Source organism: Tarenaya hassleriana, unplaced genomic scaffold (genome assembly GCF_000463585.1).
Source record: "Tarenaya hassleriana unplaced genomic scaffold, ASM46358v1 Cleome1, whole genome shotgun sequence".
Classification (NCBI taxonomy): Eukaryota; Viridiplantae; Streptophyta; class Magnoliopsida; order Brassicales; family Cleomaceae; genus Tarenaya; species Tarenaya hassleriana.
Genome location: NW_010960187.1, coordinates 201,069 through 227,036, shown reverse-complemented (window position 1 = coordinate 227,036; position 25,968 = coordinate 201,069). Strand labels below are relative to the sequence as shown.

The following is a 25,968-nucleotide window of genomic DNA, read 5'->3' as shown; positions in this document are numbered from 1 at the left end:
ATTCGTTTTACGTTTTCCTTAAGGCATAATAATTCATTTATATTCTTTCTCCATATATAAGATGATACGTGAGCTATAATATTTTTCTTTTTTTTGTATTAATCTGAATGTGCGTTTGATATATATAATTGTTTATAGAGATTTATTTGAAATAAATTATTTCAACAAAATAATTATACTCTTTTAGATAACATGAATTTTTTTCTTTGACCAATTACCAATTCAATGTATTCTTAAGACAACCAATTGAATTTAGAAAAAAAAAAGATAAACAGTTGAATTATTAAAAAAATTTGTTTTACAATATGTTCCAAAAATACGGCTTATCCTTTGGTAATTAGTATTATATAACTAATGATTATTGTTTGATTTGATATTTCAATTTCTTTAAATAAATAAATATTTATGGTTCATTTTGAAAATATAAAAAGGGTAGGGATTAATAATTACGAACCATTTTGAATTTTTTGGTTTTGATTGCTACGTTTTTTTTTTAAGTTTTTGGTTGCATTATTTCATTAGTTTAAAAAGAAATGGGACAAGTACCCTTTTGTTGACGAGTCGGTATGCAATGATTTATTTTTTCTAACGTACATGGGTCAATGTCTAATAAAAAAATATTTAATGTATTATTAACTTTATATGATTTCATAAATAATAATATATAATATATGAATGTTTTTGCCATGTTATATGGCAATATCATGGCATCGGATATTTTGCAAATAAATATTAAATATAGACCCATGCACGAAACTTCTCACATATTTCCCGTGGAATCAAACTACAATATTTAAACTATAATATATAAAGTATATAATCCAAGAAATTATTCAAAAGTCAAATTTTTGGACAGAACCGGTCGTTACCAAATAATTTACTGAAATATAATATAAGTGTTAGATTTTCTTTTGCAATTTGCTAACGTAGTCGCTGTAAATGACGATGTTGGTCAGAAATTGTAAGCTAGACGTCGACGTCAGTTCAATAAAAATTTAAAAATGTCATTATCGAAAGAAAAAAATACGTGAATTTAAAAATACGAAAAAATTAGAAGATTATGAAAAATTATTTTTCTAAAAAATCCAATTAAAATTTCAATAAACTATAACTATAAATAAAATTTAATATATTATATTGATACCTAAAAATAATTACTATATTATTAATTTATCTATTTCGACAGCAAATAGACCTTATTTTAATAATAAAAATTAATATTATAAGTATATTGAATAAAAATAAAAAAAATAGAAATTGATAAAAATAAATCTACAATTGAAATAATTTGATTAGGAGTTATAAATTTCATATTTATCATCAAATATCCTCCACATTCATAACTTATTCGAATATAACTTTAGAATCATCCAATTTAAGACAGTTTTTAACTAAATCATAGCACACTAATTCTCATATTTAAGACAACTTTTAACTAAATCATAACACACTAATCCTCAATTCCTCATATCGGATACTACTCGTATATGAGGTATGATAATTTTAAAAAAAATATTACATACGTTTTAAATCATCATTTTATATCCCATATGATAATTTTGTATATATCATCCAATATCTTGTTCCAAACAAACATCCAATATACAAGATCATTTATCTTATATGATAGCCATTAGAGAGTTTAGAATCATTTCAAACGATTCAAGGATCATGATATATAACAAATATGCAAATTATACAACAAAAACATAATACATTCATCAAATGATTCAATAGAAGTATACGGTTTTCATATCACAAATTATCCTAAAACATCTAAACCAATAATCTTATGTAATATAACAAATATCTAATTCTGTATCATAACATGACCATCATACATTGATGAATGAAGAAGTTTCATCAATGGATCTGTAATATTATCATCAATCGACATTTTATATACCTTCATATCTCTTGTCTATGATCTTTCTAATCAGATAAAATTGTCTGAATATATATTTGGATGACCTAATGATGTAACCTCCAAACCGTTGGTTTTGATCCTCTGCGATAATTTACCATATGAGAATCATATAATTGATCATATCTATCCAAGTGGATAAACGGTTTCATATACTAAACCTAGACACAACGACTCCATAAGGATACAAATCAATTGTAGTATCAGTATCGAACATATGGAATAGAGAATTCGACTCTAAATCTAGGCAAGCAAATATCGATGAGTTGGTTTATAACTAATCTACGCAAAAATACTTCTCCAATCCTCAAAGACTTTGTAACCTCAAAAGAGATTGCGTAGTATAAATATACTCCATGAATCTCTCTGCGGTGTACCTCTATTCATTTATTCCATTAATTGTTCGCATTCCGAGGTTCCCAAATTCAATACATTTTCAAAATTAACCAACCCATAGGAAAATATCGATACAAACTAGATTAATTATAATTTATAAACTAAAAACACTCTTTAGCAGAATCTTTAATTCAAATATATATGATAGGTGAAACCCTAAAAAAGAATAAGAGCTTGAAAAATTCAATGAACACAGAAGGGAAAGAACAAAAGTCTTACATCGTGATTTCTCAAGGGGAAGTACATTTATTTCTTCTTATCTCTTTCAGTTTCAACGATGCATTTCTATGAAGCTAAAATATAAGTACGAACGAGCTTTCAAAAGGCATAATCGTCGTCAACATAGAATAAAATGTCAAACTCAACTGTGAATTCGCATGTACAAAGAAAAAGGCAACCACGACAACATCCAAGACAATAAAAGGAATGGAGAACAAGATTCCATTGTCATGATTAGGGCGTTGTTATGCGATATTTCAGGTCAGAAGCAGACAGTAGTTGCAGAGCGAAAATCGGATACTTGGGCCGTCTGTTTTCACCCTGATCATGTATAATTAGATGCGCTTATATTTTTGGGAATTGTTTTATACTATATCGGTGGTAGTTTTTTATGGTTTGTAATAAGATTTTCTATTTCCACTCATCTATGTATAATTATATCGGACATGTTATACCATATACGTATATATGAATGTTTTTATTCCACTGACTCTGGTAAAAAAAATTAAATTCCCGCGCATTTTTAAAAATTGTATTTGTATTTTAGTTATCCATATGATATAGTTCGTATTGCGGAATGCGGGCTATGAGAGTCACAAAAACATATGTTTTGTATAGAAAAGTGACATGATCTATGTCACATGTGTCCTCTGACACCGTCCATGTCATTAATCTTAATTTTTTTTATAGAAAAATGATATGACTCGTGTCACTTCTATAAAACAGGAACTCATAAAAGTTATCGCATAAAATCACCATGTTTTATAATCTTTTGTCAAATGTCTTAGTTTTTATAAACAAGAAACATTTGAATATGTTGATAATATTAGAGATTCTTTTCTTAAAAATAAGTCTATTGTTTTGCTAATATTTTGAGAGTAAACGAATATCAATATGTATTTTTTGTATTTTTTAAAAGCGTGCTAATATCATTTGTTGAGTATAGATGGAATAACGTTTATGGAAAGTGACTCTGCCTAGAAAAGATATATTCAGGTATGTTTATTCCCATTTTTCGTTTGTTTTTGTTTTTTCTCTATTATTGCATTATTCTACAATCGAAATGGAGCAATCATTTAGGTTAGTCCTTTATCGTTTAGTGTGTTGATCTAGAGATAAACGAGTATTACTCTGTATATACAAGGTTTAAAGGTGTCGGTTCATAGTTGAAAGTCATTCAGATCACTTCGTGGTATATAAAAAAACCCAATATCTCTGAATCTTGACGAATAACGGAAAAACAATTTTATGGATATCGAGTTTTCGGTGAGGGATTTGACAATCAATTTCCATAAGTTGCACAAGTTTAAAAACATATTTTTCCAGATATGACTAGAGAACATGTCTTTCCTCTTGACTTCTCTAAAAATTGTTTATGTGATAATTACACCTTTTATGTATTGCTTAGCAGTAGAATGTTATCATTTATTTTTCAAACTACATTGTAGAAAACTTAACAAAATTACAAAAAAATATAGAAAACTTTTAATGTAAAATCAAGTTTTTGCCCTCGGGGATGCATATAGATGAAGCCCTCCATCAACATGAAGTGTAAGCATTCTAGTGTAAGTCACATTTCTCTTCTCATCGACCAATTTGAAGCGAAAGAAACGAAGAAGCACCATTGATATGATCTTCATTTGTCGGTATGCAAAATCCTTTCCCAGACAGATTCTTGGACCAGCCTGCAATACTTAATGTTAACATCTATCAACCAAAAGAGCTATTGATTTAAAAAACAAAAAACAAAATAACGCTCCATGAGAAAATACAAACATGGAAACTTATGAATTTGAAAGGTGATTCGATCCGTAAAATTCCATTCTTGAGCCACCTCTCAGGTCTAAAAACCTCAGCATCTTCACCCCAAATGGTTGTCATCCTACCCATCGCGTAGGCAATGTAGTAAACATTGTCGCCTTTATTCACTCTATATCCATCCGGGAGAATGTCGTCACTTTCTGCACACCTCATATCCTTCAAAAAGGCACAAAAAGCAAGAAAATACATCCATTATTGGATTTCCATGGACCGAACTTAAAAAAATTCAAACCGAAGAAGCTTTGAGGTTGGATATAAACCACAGGAACTGGAGGGTAAAGCCTCAAGGTTTCAGACAAGGCTGCATGGAGATAATGCATCTTGTCAAGAGATTCTTCTGTTATTCTTTGAATGAAATCCTCTGTTTTCATTGTTTCCCCTTCACTTCCAGTGACTTCCCTTACTTCTTGAGCAATCTTCTCCTGAATAAGTGGATTCTTACAGATAATGTATAAGAACCATGAAAGAGCAGCTGCACTTGTGTCTTTCCCGGCTATCATGAAGTTAAGTATGATATCCCTCATGTACTTGTCATTCATTGTCTCTGGATCTTTATCGCTCTCCGCAAGAAACCTCGATAGTATATCCTCCTTACCATCCTTGAAATGAATGAAAACTTTTTCAACAAGATTTCTGTAATGATGTAAATACTACATAACCAACTTAATATTGTGCGATCCGAAACCGCATTATTTTCTTTCGTAATCATTTTCCCGATTGGTTCTTTTTAAACTATATCCGCATAGGGGTTTTAATAATCCATGTTTGAATCGTTTTTCTATTATTTCTCTTTTCGTGAAAGCTTTTTAAATCGTCATAAAAAACTATATTTTGGATATTTCGAAATACATACGATATCATCTCATCCCCAGGTTTTTAAAGGAAAAGTCGCATATTAATACACGGATTTACAAAAAAAAATATATAAATTTTCAAATTTTCAAATAAATATATGAACTCTTCTAATTCCTATATATGTTAAACTGTGAACTTTCTAAAAACAATAAAAATAAATCATGAATTTGTAAATGATTACTAAAACCCGCACTGAAATTAAACCCTAAGTTTTTAAACGATTTTCAATTATCACAATGATATGGTAGTTTTTTGAAAAAAATCTAAGTTGAAGTTTTAATGCTGAAGTTAAGATCACATTCGTATATTCCTTTTTTATTTCAAAGTTCGTGTATATATCTAGAATATTTTTTTTACAAGTTCGTGTAATGATATGCGATTTTCCTAATATAATTTATATTACATGAAAAAAGGAAAAACAAACTTGTTCACTGAAGTTATATATCTTACAGATTCTTGTCGTGAGGAAAGTTGTCTCCTCTTGGTGCGGATGAGATTGCAGACGAAGTTGTCAATAGTAGCAATGTCCCTTTTAAGTTTGGCTTCTGATCCTATGTTTAGACATCTCTTCAGTTTCCAAAGAGGATCGACGAATCTGAAACTGGTCGTAGTGTTCGCTTCGTCAAAAGCCTTCATGAATTCTTTCCCTTCTATGCTCATCCCTTCCAAACACCTCAAACTCACTCCAAACCCCACTTCGAAAATAGATTCCATTGTGCATCTCATCAGCAAATCCTATATATTCCGATATGACCCATATTGTAAATGTTGAAAGTTTTTATTAAGGGAAAATAGCATTTAAATACTTAAACTTTTACAAAATTTTGAAAAAAACTCCTAAAAATTTCTGAACTTGCAAAGTGTCTCAATAAATCATAATCTTATTAAAAAAATATCATATTAGTCCTTCGAAAAAATTGATTAAAAAATATGATTTTATGTCCTACGTGGCAGGTGACATGACATGTCAAGTATGAATTTTTTGCCACGTAATCAGTACCGGGTTTTAGAAAAACAGTTTCTTCAAAAAATATTCTAAAGTCTCTAGACGCATTTCATCGAACACTTAGTATGCACGAACAAAAACTCCATTTTTTGTTTGGATTTACAAAAACTAAAACCACAAAAACAAAAATTAAAATTTAAAATCCAAAAACCCAAAATAATCATATGCTTTAGTAGATTAAATTTAAAGTTTTTCCTTTGCAACCAATCTTACTTGAGCATCAAAGGGTTGGCCAGAAAGAGCATACTCCATGAAAACTCCAGCAAGCTTAGCTGCGTTTCCTCTGAAAACAGAACAGCTGAAATCCCTAAGGACTCTCGTCGAGAACTCGAAGCTCGAAAGTTTCCTCTGTTGTCTCCACTTGTCTCCGTCGACGGCGAATATTCCATGTCCGAGAAGATCCGAGAGTATATCACGTGCGTATTGCCCTTTGCTGTAGTTGTCGAACCTCGTCTTGAGAATATGCTCGACGTTACGAGGATCGACGGTGAATATCTCGCTTTGTCCCGGAGCTAATAGCCTGAAAGTTGGCGTCTTTCTCGCGATTTCGGTCTCGTGATCGTATATGTCGTGGCCGTGGAAGAACAAGAAGAAAATGGTGGCGTGGACCGGAGCATATTCCGGGCTGTTTATGGATTTTCCGGCGAATATTCTGATTGTTAGATTCAGTATATAGAACAAGATACTGATGATTATGGAGAACACCAAGGTGGCGATTATACAGAAGAAATTCATCCTTTTGTCTCTCTTCTTCTCTTTTTGTCTCCTGCTTACATTTTCTCTAGGCAATCCATGTACATATACATTTTTTTAAAATATGTGTTTTTTCTTTTTAAGTGATAAAATTAATTATCTTATATTTTGACCCATTTTTTTTAAACAATGTTATTCAATTTCTCTTACCATATATCTGATTAATCATTATTTTAATAACCGATTATATATACAAATTAAAAAGAATTCTGAATGATAATTAATTGATTGTCTTTTCTAGGCAATGCGAGGGGCCCCATTCTTTGTCTCAGTAATATGTGGCCGAAGATGTTCATAAGAAAGATATCTACACGATATTTGTTTGTATTTATATGACTGGGAAAGCGAACAGTGCAAATAGGTTGGCTATATATATATATATATTAGAAAGAGTTTTCAACCCACCCAAGATATTAAAATATAAATATAATTGGAAAACGAGCTCTGCAGAATATTAGATATAAAAAAGATGGGTCACAATAACAACAAAATCAATGAAATCGAAATAAAAATAAAAGAACTGTATATGATTTTCTAGGCGCGTAGAACACTTTCCTAAAACGTTATTTCCTCTCCACCGAGTAAAAGAAAAATCCGAGAATACGTTTAGAGATACAAAGAAGATCAGCAACGATTGATTTGCTTCTCAAACATTGCCCGAAACAGAAAAACCCGAGAAAGAAGATGAACAGTAAAAGATGGAGAAGAATTAGCAAGTTTCTTCACCAACAAGGCTCACAAATCTCTCAAAATCAATTAAATTTCGTATATGTGACATTCTCTGACGCTTCTAGTTTTAAAAACACAAGAGACATCATCAAAAGTTGTATCCATTTAGTAGTTTTCATGCGAAAAGCCGTATTTTTTCATGTTCCAGATATGTAACACGGTCGTGTCGAATCTCACACGGTCCGTGTCAATTGTCTGTGCAAAATTAACACTCTCTCAGAGAATTGACACGGTCCGTGTTGCACCTAACACGGTCCGTGTCAAATGTCTGAGCAAAAAACAACATTTTCTCAGAGAATTGACACGGTCCGTGTTGAATCTAACACGGTCGTGTTGAATTAACACGTCCGTGTTACATTTGACACAATCCGTGTTGAATCTAACACTGTCCGTGTTGGAATTAACACACCCGTGTTACAGTCCGTGTAGAATTAACACGCCCGTGCAGAATTAACACGTCCGTGTTACATACCCGTGCAGAATTTCTGTACTTAAATTTCACTACTAAACACAATTATATACTTTACAAAATACATGTATAAACTTTACCAATTCATACTATATCATTTACGAATATATAACTCTTCTACCATATCCGTAATACATATAAATATGAACCACATCTGGAATAAACAACACATAAACCCAGTCCGCATCTGGAATTATTCAGCGGCAATAAAAATGGAAAATGGCGGTTTTTTTTAATGTCAATGTTGTACCATGATTCATGAATGGATAGAAGAGATGATACACTAGTGGGCCGCCCGGTCGGACATTCGAAAAAATAGGGATATTTGAATTTGTATTTATCATATTCGAGTATCTTATGTTAAAGTTTGTATTCAAAATTTGAGCTGTACGAAATTTAATAAAAAAAACAATAATATTTATGTAGAAAATGTTAAAAGCAGAAGAAATTATATTTATAAAGATTGATAAATTGCGGTAAAATATGAGATAAATAAAGATGATGAGAGATAAATAATAATAAATTTAGTTTTTTAGATAATGTTAACACATGTGAAATTATTTAACTTAAGACAATTATATTTTATGAAAATATTATATAGATATAGTGTATAATTATTTATAACTAAACTAGTCGGATATTTGCAAATCTTTGTTTTAAAAAATTTTATTACCTGAATTTGGATTTGAGTTCATATTCACGGATATTCAAATATTCAAATTTAGATTTAGATTCTAGTGGATGTGAGTATCCTAAATTCGGATATTCATAAGATAGATATTTGCGAATATCCGATTTTTGGATATTTTTGTTCATCCGGTATTTTTGTTCAGCTCTAAGAGCAACCACCAGTAATAATCTCTTAGCATTTTATCCAATTTATTTAAAAATAAAATATTCAAAAATAACAAGATTTCTTGATGTAAAATTTAGGAATTGTACTTAAAAATAGAAATTATCCTAATAAAATTTTATAAGAAAAAACCAACTTCAACTTTAGATTAGAATATTAGGATACTATAAAATTTTGTAGGAAAAATCCATTGTTTTTTGGATAATCGGGTATTTTGGACCAATATCCAAACTAATTTCGAGGGAATGAGCAAACTATTTGATTAGAATATGCATTCTCCTCCCAAATTGAAACTCGAACTCGGAACGAGACAGACGTTTTGCATTCTCATTCTACCGGTTGACTACCCAAATTGGGTGAAAAATCCGTTGTTACTTTTAAACCAGAATATGGGATTAGTTTCTTTTTAATAAGTATGTATTTTTTCTTTTTACGTAATAAAATTAACTATCTTGTATTTTGACCCAAAGTGTTATTCAATTTCTCTTACCATATATCTGATTCTGATTAGTCGTTATTTTAATAATCAATTATATATACAAATTAAAAAGAATTCCGAATGATAAACTTAAACTATACGATATTTGTTTGCATTAAATACCAAACCCATTTAATAGTCAAACCATAGTTTTTGTCAAACAGTACCGAGCATCCAAATAAATTTCTCAACTAAAAAAAAAGATATGCATTCAGGCCCTAAACCCGATTAAACCGACCCTAAACATGAGTTAACCGACCGCAAATTCATATTGGCCACCCCTAACGAACGATTGGCATAAAAATGATTTTGAATTTTTACAACAAAACAAAAATTGGAAAGAAAAAAAAGATCATATTGAAGATTGTCTCGTTAAAATTTGAGGAATTCGGATGGACCGCCATTATCGACCAACCTCCGCCCTTAAAATTTTACTATTCACCCGAAATCAAGATAAGCTTATAAATTTACTATTCACCACAAAAGACATGGGCCGTAAACTTTTACTATTTACCCGGAAAATCTTGGTCGATAAACTAATGTTTACCCCAAAATTTTAATATTTACGATCAAAAGATATTATTGGGCCATGTATTTGACTATTCAGCCGAAAAGTTGGGCCCAAAGACAAGCTTGGCCCATAAACCTTCGGTGCCTTCTTCATTAGACTATGAACCTCTGAGAGAGTTAGAAGGTTTGAAATCCCGTAAACTGACCCATCTCAAAGCTTTTGAGGTATATATAACCAGGGGTTGACTCACATGTACTAGAGTGGGATCCTATGTCCCCATAGACGAATGTCTGTATATATATATATAAACATATATAATAGATACTACACCCTTAACATTATTTTGTATAATACATCTTTTTCTCTACAAACAAACGAAACATCAAGATTGATTGTGTATATAGAAAATGATTGACGGGTCGATCACAAACGTGAACAAGAATGAAAAGAATGAGAGGCATACTTGTTTACGGCACGAAAATCCGCGGACGCATTTCCGCGCCCTAACCGTCTAAGTGTCGCATGGCTTAAGATCCGAGAATCCTTTAAGCCCGTGACGTATTAGTTTCTAACAAAAGAAGTGGGGAAACGATAAAAGAATGAGAAAAGATGCAGGAATAGCGAGAGTGAAGACGGCAGGAGAGGAAAAAGCGGAAGAAGAAGAAGATTTAGATCGGTCGGAAGGGCAGAGGCCGTCATTGGAGAAGACAAAGGACCTGCAGAGAGGGCAAGTGAAACGGCCATGGAGGACAAGCCATGTTTCAATGCAGTTGAAATGGAAGAGATGGTCACATCTCGGGAGTTTGGTCACAACGACATTTCCTCCTCCATCCTCCTCCTCCAACTCCACCAAGCAAATGGAACATACTCCCTCCTCGTTTTCAGACAAAGCCACCGCAGGAAGATATGTCGTCAGCTCGGAATCGCCATTAATGGCGAGGTCTTTGCCACCTTCCGGTTCTTGTGGATGAGTTAACCTTCCGAGAAGAACTCTCTTTAGCCCATGGAAAGGGATGCAAATGCAAGTGTAGAATACTATGGCTGCTGCGGAGAATGGTGAACCCGGAAACAATAAGCACATCATCTCTTTTACTATTATATTATATGCTTTCTATATAGTCTTTTGGACCTCTTCGTTATTATCATTCCCTCCTCCTATATTTATACACATTGATATTTTGTGCTTATCAATAAAATTATACATTTTCAAAGGTCGTATGTATTGTTGGGTCGGCAGTCGGCACCGGCCAACCCCCATAACACATTTTATTATATTTCAAGTAAATGGAGGAAGTCAACCTATGTACATGTTCAATATGCTTCCATGTTAAGCATTATTTATATTCTATATTCGTGTGTGTATGATCAAATATCTTATGATAACTAAATCACATGATGGCGCATGATATGTGTTCCAGGGCATATATTAATAAACAAATTTGGATGATATATTTGGGGCCATTGCTTATATATATGTTCAATGGGCTAAATCTATATAAATTTATGGATTATATGATTAAAATAAAACCCATATGATTGAAATAAAAACAAGAGTTGGGTATTTGGCCGGTGACATTGTCTTTCCCCGTCAACGTGAAAATGGTCAATAACACTTTCACAACATTTATATATATTATATATGTTTTCAGATTAAGGAGAAAAACGCCAAACAATAAAACTTGTTATCTGTTGTAACAATCGATCTAACAATGGTATTGAATACCAGTTTTGGAAAATTTTAAAAATATTTGTCTAATTGGGATAGTTTTGCAACAAAATAAAAAAGTAGGGGTTAAAAAAATATATCTGTAGCTTGTTGCAACCAGACACGTGACGTTCCGAGTTTCATAGTCTAATTAACCCTTACTATGCGATATTTGCCCAGAAAATCAATGGACATGTAGAGAAAATCATAGTGAAATTCCGACAGTGTGTGTGCAGAAGTGCGAAAAGAGCCTATTTATGGCCTTGGGAACGTTTTATATTTGTTATGGCGGTTTTGTAATTTATATATATATATATATATATATATATATCTGTGTGTGTGTTGGTGTTTATGAAAAAAAAAAAAAAAAAAAAAAACCTGGGGGCATTTGCACGAAAATTTTTAATCCTCTCTTCGCCGCCGCCGCCGCCCATATCACCGCCGCCACCACCAGTATCGTTCGCGCGTTCCAGGTCGAGATTCTTTTCATTTTTTATTTGGTTGTTTTTATAAAAAAAAAAAAAAAAAAAAAACCTGGGTGCATTTGCACGAAAATTCTTAACCTTTGCTTTCATTTCTGTTCTGAAAAAAACATAACAGAATCACTTGTGTTTCATGTTACGTAGTGTGTCCAAATTGAAAACCCAAAGTCTGTGTTGTGGACCAGGCCCAATCTTCTTCAACTGGGCCCAAACTCTTTTCTTTTGCAAGCCCAAGCCCAACACGCAACTCAACCTTAATCTTGTGTCCGAGAACATTTCACCGGAGGCTTCTTCCTCTCTCTCTTGCTCTCCGTGCCACCATGACTGAACCTATGCGTGACAGCACCTCCAACAGGACATATGTATACCCGCGCCGTATTATCGCACAAGTCGAGAATCTCAACTCGGTTATTGTTTTCAACCAGAGAACCGAGTCTGATACCGCTCCGTGACGACGACCGATGGTGACAGCAAACTTGCACAAGAGGAGACCAAGAACAACGTAGAGACTGCCTCGCAATAAGATAAGTTACCAAACCCTACCTTTGATCCATACAGTTCTTTGTGATCCAGAGATTTACTTAGGTTTGATTGAACACAGACACAGCATTTAACGATTTCAGATTCCCGGTGTGGGAGATCCTACATCTCGGCAGGTTAGAACCCTAGATCAATCCACTGTATCCGCCTGTTCATACAATTCCATCAAAGAGTCAATCCGATTCTCTGACTATACAATTATATTACACATGTACTTTCACCTTCATTATTGTTTGTACAAATCATATTAGATCGGGTATGTAGCAATATGCCATTCATATACCGTACCAAACCGGGCCGGTTCACATGATTTCTTAGTCCAACAATGCGTCGGCGTCGGTGATTTATCCACCGAAGAAAATCCCAAATATTTTTTCAATGCGAATGTGTGTTTAAAATTTCTTTACTGCTAAATAAAAAAACATTTTGAATATTTGACCAGACGACCGATTTGCCCTATAAGGCTATAAATACTCCAAAGCCCCTCGTCGCCTCTTCACACAGCTCTTCCACCTAAACGCTCCTTCCCGCAAAATGGCGATCCAAAACGCGATTCTGAAAACCTCTCTCCTCCTCATCCTCTTCGTGTTATCCATGTCCGAAACCGCATTATCTCAAAACTGCGGCCGAACCGGCTGCGGCGGCAACATGTGCTGCAGCAGATGGGGCTACTGCGGAACCACCGCCGCTTACTGTGGCGCCGGCTGCCAAAACGGTCCTTGCAGCTCGCAGTCTAGCCCCGGAGGCGGCAGCGACAGTGGCGGTCTTGACGGTGGTCCGACCGATACGGTGGAGAATATCATAACGCCGGCTTTCTTCAACAGCATAATCAGTAAAGCCGGCGGCGGTTGTCCGGCGAGGGGGTTCTACACGCGCGAAGCTTTTATAGCGGCGGCAAATTCCTTCTCTGAATACGGAGGAGCCGTTACTAAGCGCGAGATTGCTGCCATGTTTGCTCAGTTCACTCACGAATCCGGAAGTAAGTTTACGTAAACCCTACGTAATTAAAATTAATATCCATCCTCGTTCACACGTGCGAAATGGTCAAAGTTTGAGGATTTTCATGATAATGGTGAAGCTAAATGAGAGATAAAAACGAAAAAGAATAGAAAACTATCTCTCTTTTTCTTTAATTAGCTAGCAAAATAATTTTAAAAAAATTACAGTATATATATATAGATATATATATATATGATACAAAGAAATAAGTTAAAAATAATTAATATGTACACCTTGATTTGTTAATTGATTTTGTATTTTAAACCATCTCCTTAATCACTTTCTTACACGTTCGGTTTCTTGGTACAGGCTTCTGTTATAAAGAGGAAATAGCTAGGGGGAGGTACTGCCAACAAAGCACAACGTACCCATGTGCACCAGGAAAGAACTACTACGGTCGTGGACCGATCCAAATAACTTGGAACTACAACTACGGTTCGGTCGGTCAGTTCTTGGGACTGCCCCTGTTGACGAATCCTGACCTGGTGGCTAGTGACCCCGTTGTGGCTTTCAAGACATCTCTCTGGTTCTGGACCAGAAACGTACGTCCCGTCCTGAGCCGAGGCTTTGGAGCCACCACGAGAGCGATTAACGGCGGAGAATGTAACGGAGGAAGACCTAACGCCGTTCAGGCTAGGGCTAATTACTACTCGGAGTATTGCAGGACACTTGGGATCACTCCTGGTTCCAACCTCTATTGTTAAGAAATCGTTTGCCATGGTCGGTCCAAGTATAAGAGCTATTGTCTAATCTGTGTTTGTGTTTGTGTTGTTTGTGTGAGAGAATAAATGTGTTCTATCATGTCCTAATTACGTCGACGTTGTGTCTAATTATCATAAAAGTTGTGTTTATTTATGAGAAGTCATATATAGGGGTGGTTATTTTAGTTATTAATTCAGTAGTGGAACCGAACCGAACCGAATAAGATATAATAACCGTATTCGAATCGAATCCGACATTAAAACCAAACGGTTATGATTTCTCTAAATCTAAAAAATTCAAAATCGAACCGAAAAACCGATGATCGTTTTGAAAAAAACGAGTTTTTACAACAAAAAATCGAATCGAAGTTTATATAAAAACCAAATGGTTATAGTTTTTCTATAACCAAAATAATCAAACCCAAATATAACCGAATCGAACCCGAACCAAAACTCGAATTGGCCACCTCTAATCATATATATCTTCACAAATATTTCCTCCGTTTCTTTATAAATGTCATTAGAGAGAATATTTTTTGTTATTAATATACTTTTAGATTATAATTTTTCAAGAAAATTTACAATTTTATATTTAATTCAAAATATTCACCTTCAAAAGAATAGTAATGAAAATGCAGTTTAACGACGGTATATATGACTTTTTATATTTTTTTAGAAAACTGTGAAAAAATCTAAATACTTAAAATTCCGAATACATATGCGGATATGGTGGAAGATTCGCAAGGAGTGTGTGTTCAAAGGCGGTGAACCGTTTGATCATGTCGTGGATTTCAGTGTTTGTAATTCGCAATCTCCCGAAATCATGGAATTAAAATATATGCATCTTATGTTCCCTATGACTCTGTATCGTCTGTTATATGCATCTTATGTAATAATAACGTTATATGCGATGTCATAGCGATTTTTATATTCCAAGATTCAGAATCCTTTTCTGTAACCGTTTCTAGATCCAGTTATTAAAATCAATCCTATCATACATGAAAATGTTATTAATCATAAAAAAAAAATCCAAGATTGTAAAATACCATAAAATTTTGGGAATCAAGACGAATAATAACATCCATCTTTATAACAAAAATTACATTAGTTGGAAAATAAACACGTCCACATCATCGCATGTCATGCCATGCAATGCCAAGGTGGGAGTGGACGTTGACTGGAGACTTCGAAGTCAATGGGCGACATGAGGAGGGTATTGCCACACATATGTACACATTATAAAATTATTGTACACATACGGATGATTTATCTTTTATTTTTAGGTTTGTCTTGCATTGACACGGCCAAATTTAGATTGAATTTATTCAACATAAGTTGGATATTAAAAAAAATAGATAACCAGATAATATTTTTATGGGTGGCATTTGATAATTTTCTTCATAATTTTATAAAATTTACGTAAGAATCATCTTTTTTTTAAAAAAAAAATTAGAGAGGGGGTCAGTGCCGCCAATCTTCACAACGTAAGTCCGCCTCTGATTATAGGGATGAAAATATATAACCTCTTATATTCATTATAAAATGCTACATATACTATACAAATATACACATTTTTCTTATCGTTGACTAATTGGACAACCACAATCGTGAAAGAGGACAAAGAACAAAAGCATCCTATTCATATATTTTCTTGAAGAGTCAATGCTTACTTGCAAGTTGCAATAAATCTTTCTGCATGAATTCAGTTATTAAATTATAAAATAAATATTAGCTACAATAACATGGAGCTGTGATTTGCATCTGATGTGTAATTAATTCCATTATTTACGGAAGAGTTATACGCATCACATAATCATTCCGGCGACTTTTGTAAATTAATATTTGGACAGTTAGACGATGGAGAGGAAACTAAGAAAACAAATGATACATGTGATTTCAGGATTCCTTTTACTTTGCTAATATATATGTATAAGAAATAAAATATGATTTATAGTGATTAATTATACTTATTTATAACTATGGTCCATGTAATATTTAAGATGGATAGGAAACGTATATAGAATTGAAAAATGAAGAGTTTTACGTTTATTACAAATTAAGTTTCACTAAAGATATGAGGTTTTATTTTAAGAAAAAAAATTAAAGTTCTTAATAATGATATTAAACGAGTTTTATTTTATAATTAAATTCTCGTTTCTCTCAACCCAAGGTAAAAAGACCTTATGATTTTGGATTTTCTCCATAAAAAAACAAATAACAGTAAAGAGAGAAAAAAAGATTCTAATTATATCATGGTTTCTTGAATTATGTGTAGTAAAAATTCAATTTTATAAGTCGGTTTTTTTTTATAAAAGAAGTGATTGGAAAAAACCATAAAAAAATTATTATTTACCGTTTTTGTATCTTTCCTAGATTGAGTTAATGAAATCAATCTTATCGTGGGTAAAAATTTTATTGAATCGTTTTAAATTCATAATAACAATTTAAGATTATAACTACCATGTCTGAACTCAATAACCCGGTTTTGAAGGGAGAGACGATATCGGCGACACAAGATACAGATCGGAAAAGATCTGCGAGGCGGAGGCAAAGGCTAGCCGTACGTCTATGTCGGAGCAGGTGAGTCAAGGTCAGTATTTACAACGGTGAGTTTGGTAATAAACTTGGTCAACTCTTAGCGAAAATCAGTGATTCTAACGAGTTTTGGCCGCGACTCGAATTTAGTCACACATGAGTTGGAATCACGGTGAGCCAACAACCGATCGACTCGGTTTAACTCGATAACTAGGGTATGCGAAAATAGGATTTTTTTTGGTTTAGGACGGTTAAACTGAAAATTAATTTCGGTTTACCCGATTCAGGATCAAGTCGATCCAATTCACCCCCCGGGGTCACTTTAATCCGCTTCAATCCGGACCAGTTCAAACTGGATTTGACTCGGGTTAACTAGTTTAGATTGGTTCAGATCTGTTTAGATAAAGGATTGACTGATTTAAGGCGAAATGGACCTATTTATGTTCGATTCATGTCAAATTAGATCAATTCAGACTAGTTTAGGTCGCTTAGAGTTCAATTTTGGTGGTTAAGGATAGGTTTAGTCCGGTTTAATACTCAATTAGCTTTATACATGCTTGTTTAGATCTTGGTTTGGTTTGTCTGGGTCATAGAGTCTGCTATTTTAGCCCTAAATAGGTTGGTTTTAGATTAGCTGGTTCAGAGGATAGTTTAGACTAGTTTAGGTCGTGTATATAGATCTTATCGGAGGCTGTGTTTCCCTCAGCGGTTAATCGAATGAAATTGGGCTTTCGTTTTGGTTTGCTTCCGGTTTGGTTCAAGGTAACCGAAGGATGCAAAACGTTTGCTTTGTGAGCTGGGGTCGTTTAATGGATTAAGTCATTATCCTAAGAATTCATTTTCAAATCAAATTCAACCTCATTTCGAATCAATTCTATCGATTCGTCGAATTGATCCGTTTTGATTCTTTTCGAGTCGAATTCGTTCGATTTGGATCGAATCGATGGTTTTGATTTTTTTTTTCGAGTCGAATTCAATTACGATTAAATAAATCCGTTTTGATTTGTGTCTAGTATTGATTCGAATCGATATGTTTTGATTCGATTCGAAACGAATCAAAATACGAATTGATCATTTTGATTCGTTTCGAGTTGAATTCAATTAAGATCAAATTGATCCGTTTTGATTGACTTTTTCGAGTCGAACTCAATTTGGATTGAATCGATCCGTTTTTAGTCGAATTCGATTCGGATCAATTCATTTCGATCCATTTTTCGGATCGAATTGATCTTAAAATTTGATTTGTTTTGGTCTAAATTTGATTTTTATTATAAAATTCTCATTTTAAAAAATCAATTTTTTAATTATTTTTATATTTGGTTTGAGTTCGATTTTTATTTTAAATTTTTGTATATATTTGATTTTATATTGAATTTGAACATAAAATCGAATTCGAATTTGGTTCGAATTAATTCAATCTTTATTTTGAAATATAAATATATTACTTTTATTTATAAATACATTTTAATGTTTTATTTAATCAAAACTAACATCAAATAATGTAATGTTTAATGAGTTATTTGGGTTAATCCATTAAATTCATGAGTTTAATGAGTTAAAACGCATTTAACCCAACCCAATTTGATGGTTTTTTGTTGTAGCTCTGTTTTTCCTTTCTTGTTCACTCGGTGAGCCTCCGATCGTGTTGTGTCTTGTAGAGGTCGCCGGTTGGACTCGATTCTGGATTGTCAGATACCGATCATGACCGAATGTGGGTTCGAGTTCTATTCAGTGACTGAACTCGTTAAATCTCTAGTCCCATCTCGAGTTTATTCGGAATGGATAATGGATCAGAGAGGGCGCGGGTTTAAATCCACACGCGCTTGCTTGTTTGTGAAAAACTTTATAAAGATCGTCATATGTAAATTGACGTATACTGCAAATATACACATATTTCCCTTGTTAATCGTTGTAAGATACAATTTGCAATTAAATTGCAAATCTTTTGGTGTGAATTCAATTCAGTAATTGGATTTTAAATACAACAACATGGGGCTGCAATTGCCATCTGATGAGATAATTAATATGAAATTAATTCCATTATTTATGCAAACATTATACGCATCACTTAATCATTCCGACGACTTTTGTACATAAAATTAATCAAATTTTCGGGTCATTGTTTAATATTAGACAGTTTGACAATAATTTGTTATTCTATATATATGTATATATATATAGAACAATTGATTATAAAAAAAATGTAAATATATAACAATTAGTTTCTCTCTCATATAAAACCATTTTTAAAATATATATAGTTCGTTTTAATAAAAAAAAATCAAGGAAATAATTAGGTTACTTGTAAATTGATTAGTTTATATAAAACATAAAATTTGGAATTATATACAAATGTTAAAAAAAACAAATAGAGAAGAATACATAGCAAGAATTAGTTTCTTAAAATATTTGATATAAAATATTCGATGAAAGAAGAATAGTGATATTAAAAAATGATTAGCACGACGAAACCCAAACTTGTGACAAAATGTTTAGTATTTTTTTTAATAATAACCATTACAGAAGAAAAAAAAGGTTGGAGAGGGGGTGCTGTCAGTGCTGACGGTCCAGAAACTAAAATAATTTCAATTATTAGTAATATATAAGATTAAATCAATAATCATACGGTAAAGAACTGCATGTTGAAGAGATAAACTATACATCCATCCATCGAAACGTCAACGAATACGGCCTATAAATACGTATTATCATCAACATTAAGTCATAAACGTAAGCACAAAAAAAAACACATGGCAAAGGCCTTCAAGTACTCATCTGTTTGCTTCTTTGCTCTGCTGCCCGTCCTCTTGTTGGGTACGTTGTTTTCTGTTCTCCTTTTTTTTAATCAATATATATATATATATATATATATATATATATATCAATATATATACAGTGTATGATTTAAGGATGATACTTGAAACAGGAAAGACAAAGGGAGATGATTATTGTCCACCCATTGGGGAACTGGAGAACTCATCCGTGGCATGTCAGAATCCAGACGATGGAAACACGTACTGTACCTATGCATGCTTTAATATCATCCCTCAACCAGGGCATACCATCGGCAGATGTGAGCAAGATGTCGACGGCGTTCATTGTAGGTGCTATTTTTGCGCTGATCTTCAACCATATCCGCCGTGATTCCTCCTCCTCTCTCCGTGTTTTCAGTGGACCGCCATGTTTAAGAATAACACTGTGTGACAAGGATTTGGACTGATCCATCTGTCTAAGATGTTAATGTGTTCTTTCACGTAGTTGGGTTTGGTCCTTGGAATGAATTATGTAATGCATACCGACCAGAGTTGCGTGACTTCGCCTGAAATCACTGCCCATCTCCCATTCCTGTATTTCCAGTCACTGGCCCAGTCTTTACCTTCATTCATTCCGACCAGCACCGTATAAACAATGTGTTTTCTCTCTTGATCTGAATCATTCGGGACCCTGGTCGTGGTCAGGATTTCTCCAGAGCCCTGCTCTACTGAAGTATGCTTTGTGGAGATCCGAAACCAAACTTTGAAGACCAATCCTTTAGGTAAAATCTCCATGACTACACCTTCCTCACCTCTTTCCTTTGAGAATTTCAGCAGAAACCCATCTGGGTCCAAAGCTTTATTCGAAACAATGGCTTTCCATAATGTCTTAAACCTAGAAGATGCTACAAGATTGATGAGGACATCAACAGGAGTAGGGTCGAAACGGAAAATTATAAGGCAGACCGAGTGACACCACAATAATCCATCTCGATACTTCACAACAAACCAGATATCACTCAGAAGAATCTAAAACTGTCAAAACCGAGACGTTTTCTAACGGATCAATGACAAAATCTCGAACCCAAATACTTCATGCCCTACATGTTGAGATGATATGTGAAGTTTTTCGCACAAAACATGAAGATTCTTAAGTTGGATCAACCCATTATCAAGTTAGGTCCATTATAAATCTAATTATGATCCATGAGAGTGAATTTTGAGGGTCAAAACAAAGAGATCAGTTGCTATTACGGTAACACATTTTCAAAGACATACTTAAGCTCCTTCTTGAACACCACATAGACTCTTTTGAGGACCACACCGTTCAATCATTAAAGTTTTGTGCTTTATTTATGTTACTTTTGCTAATTTTCATGTTGTTTTAGCCTACAAATGGGATACAAAAATCACATTGTAGATCATCCAACAATGAATCATCTTCTATCTGGAAAGTGTTTTCTCTTTTATAGTCCTTGTTGAACTATTCCCGAGCTTATCGGATTCATCTGTGGCGTTCGTTCTGATTCATTAAACGTTAACTCACAAGCCTTCGCAATACCGGTATTTCTAATCCAAGTTTGGTAAAGGTTTAGGACGATTCTTTGAAAAGTTTAGTGCGTTTTCTTTACGAATTTGGACCTAGATTTTGATCACGGGTTGATTTGAAATTCCGGTCGGTTCCATCTAGGATATTGATATCAAATATGAAATTGCAATCTAAAGTTGATGACTTTCTATTTCAGAAGCAATGTGAACTCTTATCCCTCCCCGTAATGTCATACTTACAACAACTGGAGGCTATCAAATGTCCACAAACAAGCGCATACAGGAACCAAACCGGAAGAAGATCCGACGATGAACCTGAATCTCATCAAAATTCGGTTCCTTTCTTTGAAACTTGAATCTTGAACATGTGCGGCAATTATGGTAAGAACGCGCAAGGGAGTAATCTAACCTGAGAGGCCGAGAAAAACCGAAGTCGCGACTCCGAGTGCGTACACACCAATCGCCGCCCCGATCAGACCATTCCCCGACCGAGTCACCGCACCGATTCCAGCGATCCCAGCGATTCCGACCGGGATCCCACTCAGCACCGCGTTTCGAGCCTTTCCCACCACGGATTCGGTGAAAACTTCAACGGCCCATTCCTTGAACTCCCCGGGTCCGAGGGTCTCCTCCTCAACGGAATCGCCATGGGTTTCACGCCCGCGTCGTCGAGAGGCAATGACTCGGAGAGCCGAATCGACCTGGGATTGACTCGGAGGAGAAGGGACCCACTTGAGGACAAGAGGAAACCGGAGAGTAGAGAGATTCCGGTGGACATCTGCGGCGGCGGAGAGGAGCTGGTATCGGCGAACTCCGGGAAAAGCGTGCTGCGCGAGGGAGATGGAGTGCTCGTACGCCGAATCACAAGCCGAGTCAAACTCGGGCGAGTTGGTTAGCACCGCCTTAACTCGCTTCGAAGCAGATATCCCCATCTCTCGTTTCCGCACGATGGATTTCGCTCCGGTAAGAGGGAGCAGAAAAGAAGCAAAAGCTCCGTGGAGTGGTACTCATCTCTGACCGTTAGATTTTCCCGTACATTTTCATCGGACGGTCGTAGTATTTTCCAGCAATTTTAATGTTTCTATTATTTCAAAAGGTGGTTGGGAGCCGAATTTTTTTTTTTTTTTTTTCCCTAAGGATGAACGTTTCGGGATTCGGTTCGGAATTTTAATGGTTCGGTTTAAAAACGGTTTATTCGATATTATAAAATTTGTATCAAATTAATATCGTATATTATTCGGTTCGATTCGGTTCGGTATTATAAAAGAAAGTTTCTTTTCCTCAGCTTGTCGTGTATTTCATGTATGTAGGCAAATTGAATTTGGAAAAGTAAAAATGCTACCACGTAAGAAAACTAGCGAAATTCTATATATTGTGAGTAAAATATTTTGTAATATAAAGAATTTCTGAGTAAAAATGTCGTCATCATCATTGAAATTTCTGAGTAAAAGTAAGGTTTATAACTTTATATAGGCGGATGTTGAAATTTTATTTAGTAAGTCCACTAATAAAGAAAAATGAGTTACTTATTTTTTTAAATTAGGTATCAAATCAATCAAATTATGAATAAAATTTTAAAATACACGAATGGTCCAAAAAACAATAATTGTTTTGAAAATTTATACAAGATGGATATATTGTAAATGGATCCATATATACACTTACATATGAAACAAGAATCCCAATATATGGTTTAACCTGTAAGAGAACGAATCTTATTTCCAATCCGGATTCGAATCCGGATTCGAGTTCTCGTTTGGAAAAAGTCATTCACATAGGTTTTTCTGATCTTCTGAAAGACAAAATAAGACCAAAGATCCGATGAATTTTTCGGATTATAAAAAAACATATGCCTTTACTAACACACCAGCACAAACTTTACAACAGAGGAAGACCCAACTCCCTTGTCCTTATTTTTTATTTTTTTAATTCATAGTTCCGACATTAACTTGTACACGTACGGCACCTGGCACATACATGCTCATACGGCTTTCTATTTGCTATATACTAAGCAGCGTCTGCGTTTGCGTTTGTGTCCATTTCGATCACGAGGCGAGGTTGAACGCTGCAATAGTTGCATAAACACCGAACATCAGGGTTAGGGCCGCTTCCCCAGACGCATTTTCCGCCAAACGCGCCTTTTTCGCTGCGGCAGCGACGGTAGCAAAAGCTCGGATAAATCCGAGGGGCGCATAGCTGAAAGCCCTTACCTCCTCCGAAGGCTTTCAGGCATTTGTCTTCGGCTTCTGTCTTTCTCACTTCTGCAGAAAATGCACATATATAGACGCATGCATGCATGCATGCAATATGAGATCCAAACCATATGATGGCTTTTATTTTTATTTTTTTAACATGTATATGGATGGATACATTATTACATTTTTTTTATAAAATACATTATTATATTTTACATGCACACTTTGTATATTCAAACTTACAAAACAAAACAAATAGAATTAGTAAAAAATTCACCAAATCTTTTGTCCAACTAAATCTTCTAAAAAAAATAGAGAAATCTACGTAAGTACTACTCTTCAAATGAAAACTTAATAAAATTATTATTATTGTCCTAATAGAATTATAATTTTAACTATCTACAATTTCAAAAATATCTTTAACTTGGTGGATTTAGACATATATACACGTATGTACCAACCTTTATATAAAAGTATGTGAATACACCGATATTTTTTGAAAATGGGAAAATTCATTAAAACCGTTTGATGAAATTGTTAAAAATCTCGAAATATATCAATTCCTTTTCAATTAACTGAACTTTTAGAATATTATAACTTTTTTTTTTATCAGAAAAATGATATTTGGAATATTTATATTTGAAAAATGAGAATCAGAATATCTATATTTTGGATGGAAATTTAAATAATTGATATGTTTAGTATACAAAAGAAAAAAATAATGTACTTATTTGGCTTTTTTTATCTTTATTTTTTATACTGACTTACGAGATCTTACGGGAAAAAAATATGAAGATCTAAAAGACATTACCAAGGACCGCCAAGATGAGAAGGAAGAACACAACGAACATGGAAAAAGACTTCATCACCTTCGCCATATCTATCGATCTATCTTCTCTCTCGCTTATATCGCTTTTGGAGTGTTCGAGGAAGTGGTCGATGTCTCTAGGTGACATTATATATATATATATATATATATATATACTATAATTATATATATTTGATAATAGGGAAGTTTATTCAACCTGGGGAAACTTCTAGGTGAGTTGGCAAGGAGTATAGTCAACATACCGAGAGGTTGGGGGTTCGACTTCTTATCCGCTCACCTATCGTCTATCAGTTACGGCTGATTTACCTCCCACGCGTGTGTTGCAGACTCGTGTGCGTGGGTTTGGGGTTTTCTTTGATCTGGGAGTATAGTCAACATACCGAGAGGTTGGGGGTTCGACTTCTTATCCGCTCACCTATCGTCTATCAGTTACGGCTGATTTACCTCCCACGCGTGTGTTGCAGGCTCGTGCGTGTGGGGTTGGGTTTACTCGGTCAGCGCGCCTGAAGGGTAGCAGTCGAGGTTCCCGATGTATAAAAAAAAAAAGGTTTACTCAATCTTTGTTTCAATTAAATATTAGAAAAGATCGAAAAACTAAGGGTGAATATATGTTCCACGTTTGGATTTGATTCCACAATAAAAAAATATATTTTATATGTTTTTTACTGTTAAACTATCCAAACTTTGATATGATAATTATAGGTTATATATATAAACCGAGTTAATGTTGCATAGAAGTTATCGACAACACATACGTAAGTCAACATTCTGCAACTGAGTCGAGGTCCGAGTCGTGTGGTCCATCCCGAGTTGATATGCCATTTTTCACGGCATCGAACACATCGGCCCCTGAGACGTTTACGCTTTAAACTCCACGTGGAGACCGACTAGCATGCTATTCACATTTCCGCCTACTGTTTCTCATTCACGTGTATATATATATATATATATATATATATATATATATGTATACATGCATACTTATCTACAAATTAAACCCAACATTACTATTCATGTTAATTTGTATTAATATCAAACTTAAAATATACACACATACACATATGTGGATACATTTATGCATGCAAGTCAATTCGTGGGTTCGCTAAGGTGGCTCGCCATGAGTTGGTTTGTTCGTTCCTTTTTTATTTAAATTTTTTGAACTCAGAAAATATGGACGAGTCAAATTCATTTTGACATCACTATATCAAATACCTATATCAAATCTGTTTTTCTATTATCAGACTAATCGCGGGGTCGGACCCATACATGAGATTTGAATTATGCACTCCCTTTCTAGTCTGAGGTTCGAATTTAGGGCGGGACATACGTTTTGCGTCCCCGTTTCACCGGTTGAATTACCTAGGTTGGATACATATATCAAATCTTAAAATTGTTAACAATTTCTGATACAATTTTAAACGATATTAAATTTCTCCGTTTCTTGTTAATAGGATAGATGATTTGTACATATAATCAATTTCAATTTCGCTATATAAACTTATCGCGTAAAAAAATAAAGAATAAATAAAAAACAAAAAACAAAAATAGAAAGAAAAAATTAAAATTAAAATAAAGAGTAAAAATATATACACATATATACATACAACCATATATATATTTATATATACACACATACATATATAAACACACATATATATAGACACCTT

At 34.0% G+C, this 25,968-nt stretch overlaps 5 protein-coding genes and 1 long non-coding RNA gene across 9 annotated transcripts; 2 read left to right on the top strand and 4 right to left on the bottom strand.

The window, feature by feature from the left end:
* Nucleotides 1-3,895: 3,895 nt before the first annotated feature.
* Nucleotides 3,896-7,009, bottom strand: LOC104806280 (cytochrome P450 704C1-like). Of its 2 annotated transcripts, none has more exons than XM_010531143.1 (5): nucleotides 6,435-7,008; nucleotides 5,666-5,950; nucleotides 4,621-4,959; nucleotides 4,316-4,516; nucleotides 3,896-4,224 (listed from the first exon to the last, which is right to left on the bottom strand). In XM_010531143.1, the coding sequence occupies exons 1-5, from the start codon at nucleotides 6,954-6,956 to the stop codon at nucleotides 4,036-4,038; spliced, it is 1,536 nt and encodes a 511-aa protein (XP_010529445.1). In that variant the 5' UTR covers nucleotides 6,957-7,008; the 3' UTR covers nucleotides 3,896-4,035. The 2 variants fall into 2 exon arrangements, with proteins under 2 accessions (XP_010529445.1, XP_010529527.1); XM_010531225.1 differs by having other exon boundaries at nucleotides 4,079-4,224; nucleotides 4,374-4,516; nucleotides 6,435-7,009.
* Nucleotides 7,010-10,402: 3,393 nt separating this feature from the next.
* On the bottom strand, nucleotides 10,403-11,121 carry LOC104806209 (RING-H2 finger protein ATL18-like). Its single transcript, XM_010531019.1, has one exon. The coding sequence runs from the start codon at nucleotides 11,096-11,098 to the stop codon at nucleotides 10,583-10,585; it is 516 nt and encodes a 171-aa protein (XP_010529321.1). The 5' UTR covers nucleotides 11,099-11,121; the 3' UTR covers nucleotides 10,403-10,582.
* A 2,105-nt stretch (nucleotides 11,122-13,226) lies between these two features.
* On the top strand, nucleotides 13,227-14,626 carry LOC104806128 (endochitinase At2g43610). Its single transcript, XM_010530895.1, has 2 exons — nucleotides 13,227-13,720; nucleotides 14,050-14,626. The coding sequence occupies exons 1-2, from the start codon at nucleotides 13,276-13,278 to the stop codon at nucleotides 14,442-14,444; spliced, it is 840 nt and encodes a 279-aa protein (XP_010529197.1). The 5' UTR covers nucleotides 13,227-13,275; the 3' UTR covers nucleotides 14,445-14,626.
* Nucleotides 14,627-19,615: 4,989 nt separating this feature from the next.
* LOC104806086 lies at nucleotides 19,616-20,211 on the top strand. The gene is made up of 2 exons (XR_770582.1): nucleotides 19,616-19,790; nucleotides 19,903-20,211. It is a non-coding gene; the product is annotated as an uncharacterized LOC104806086 (long non-coding RNA).
* Nucleotides 20,212-20,224: 13 nt separating this feature from the next.
* LOC104805901 lies at nucleotides 20,225-22,377 on the bottom strand. 3 transcript variants are annotated; one of them, XM_010530645.2, is made up of 2 exons: nucleotides 21,687-22,377; nucleotides 20,225-20,634 (listed from the first exon to the last, which is right to left on the bottom strand). In XM_010530645.2, the coding sequence occupies exons 1-2, from the start codon at nucleotides 22,207-22,209 to the stop codon at nucleotides 20,258-20,260; spliced, it is 900 nt and encodes a 299-aa protein (XP_010528947.1). In that variant the 5' UTR covers nucleotides 22,210-22,377; the 3' UTR covers nucleotides 20,225-20,257. The 3 variants fall into 3 exon arrangements, with proteins under 3 accessions (XP_010528947.1, XP_010529065.1, XP_010529013.1); XM_010530763.2 differs by having other exon boundaries at nucleotides 20,464-20,624; nucleotides 21,687-22,373; XM_010530711.2 differs by having other exon boundaries at nucleotides 20,541-21,592; nucleotides 21,687-22,375.
* A 705-nt stretch (nucleotides 22,378-23,082) lies between these two features.
* LOC104805814 (defensin-like protein 4) lies at nucleotides 23,083-24,421 on the bottom strand. Its single transcript, XM_010530533.2, has 2 exons — nucleotides 24,284-24,421; nucleotides 23,083-23,538 (listed from the first exon to the last, which is right to left on the bottom strand). Exons 1-2 carry the CDS (start codon nucleotides 24,348-24,350, stop codon nucleotides 23,285-23,287), a joined length of 321 nt encoding a protein of 106 aa, XP_010528835.1. The 5' UTR covers nucleotides 24,351-24,421; the 3' UTR covers nucleotides 23,083-23,284.
* Between the last annotated feature and the right edge of the window lie 1,547 nt (nucleotides 24,422-25,968).

Excerpts from the sequence above, each read along its gene's own strand:
- LOC104806280 (XM_010531143.1), bottom strand. The coding sequence starts at position 6,956 with ATGAATTTCTTCTGTATAATCGCCACCTTGGTGTTCTCCATAATCATC. Across the intron at positions 5,951-6,434 it reads GCCAACCCTTTGATGCTCAA|GATTTGCTGATGAGATGCAC; the intron begins GTAAGATTGGTT and ends CGGAATATATAG. Across the intron at positions 4,960-5,665 it reads TTTCCTCACGACAAGAATCT|GATGGTAAGGAGGATATACT; the intron begins GTAAGATATATA and ends ATTCATTTCAAG.
- LOC104806209 (XM_010531019.1), bottom strand. The coding sequence starts at position 11,098 with ATGATGTGCTTATTGTTTCCGGGTTCACCATTCTCCGCAGCAGCCATA.
- LOC104806128 (XM_010530895.1), top strand. The coding sequence starts at position 13,276 with ATGGCGATCCAAAACGCGATTCTGAAAACCTCTCTCCTCCTCATCCTC. Across the intron at positions 13,721-14,049 it reads GTTCACTCACGAATCCGGAA|GCTTCTGTTATAAAGAGGAA; the intron begins GTAAGTTTACGT and ends TTCTTGGTACAG.
- LOC104805901 (XM_010530645.2), bottom strand. The coding sequence starts at position 22,209 with ATGGGGATATCTGCTTCGAAGCGAGTTAAGGCGGTGCTAACCAACTCG. Across the intron at positions 20,635-21,686 it reads GGTTTTTCTCGGCCTCTCAG|CATCTTCTAGGTTTAAGACA; the intron begins GTTAGATTACTC and ends TCAATCTTGTAG.
- LOC104805814 (XM_010530533.2), bottom strand. The coding sequence starts at position 24,350 with ATGGCGAAGGTGATGAAGTCTTTTTCCATGTTCGTTGTGTTCTTCCTT. Across the intron at positions 23,539-24,283 it reads TCTCATCTTGGCGGTCCTTG|AAGTGAGAAAGACAGAAGCC; the intron begins GTAATGTCTTTT and ends CATTTTCTGCAG.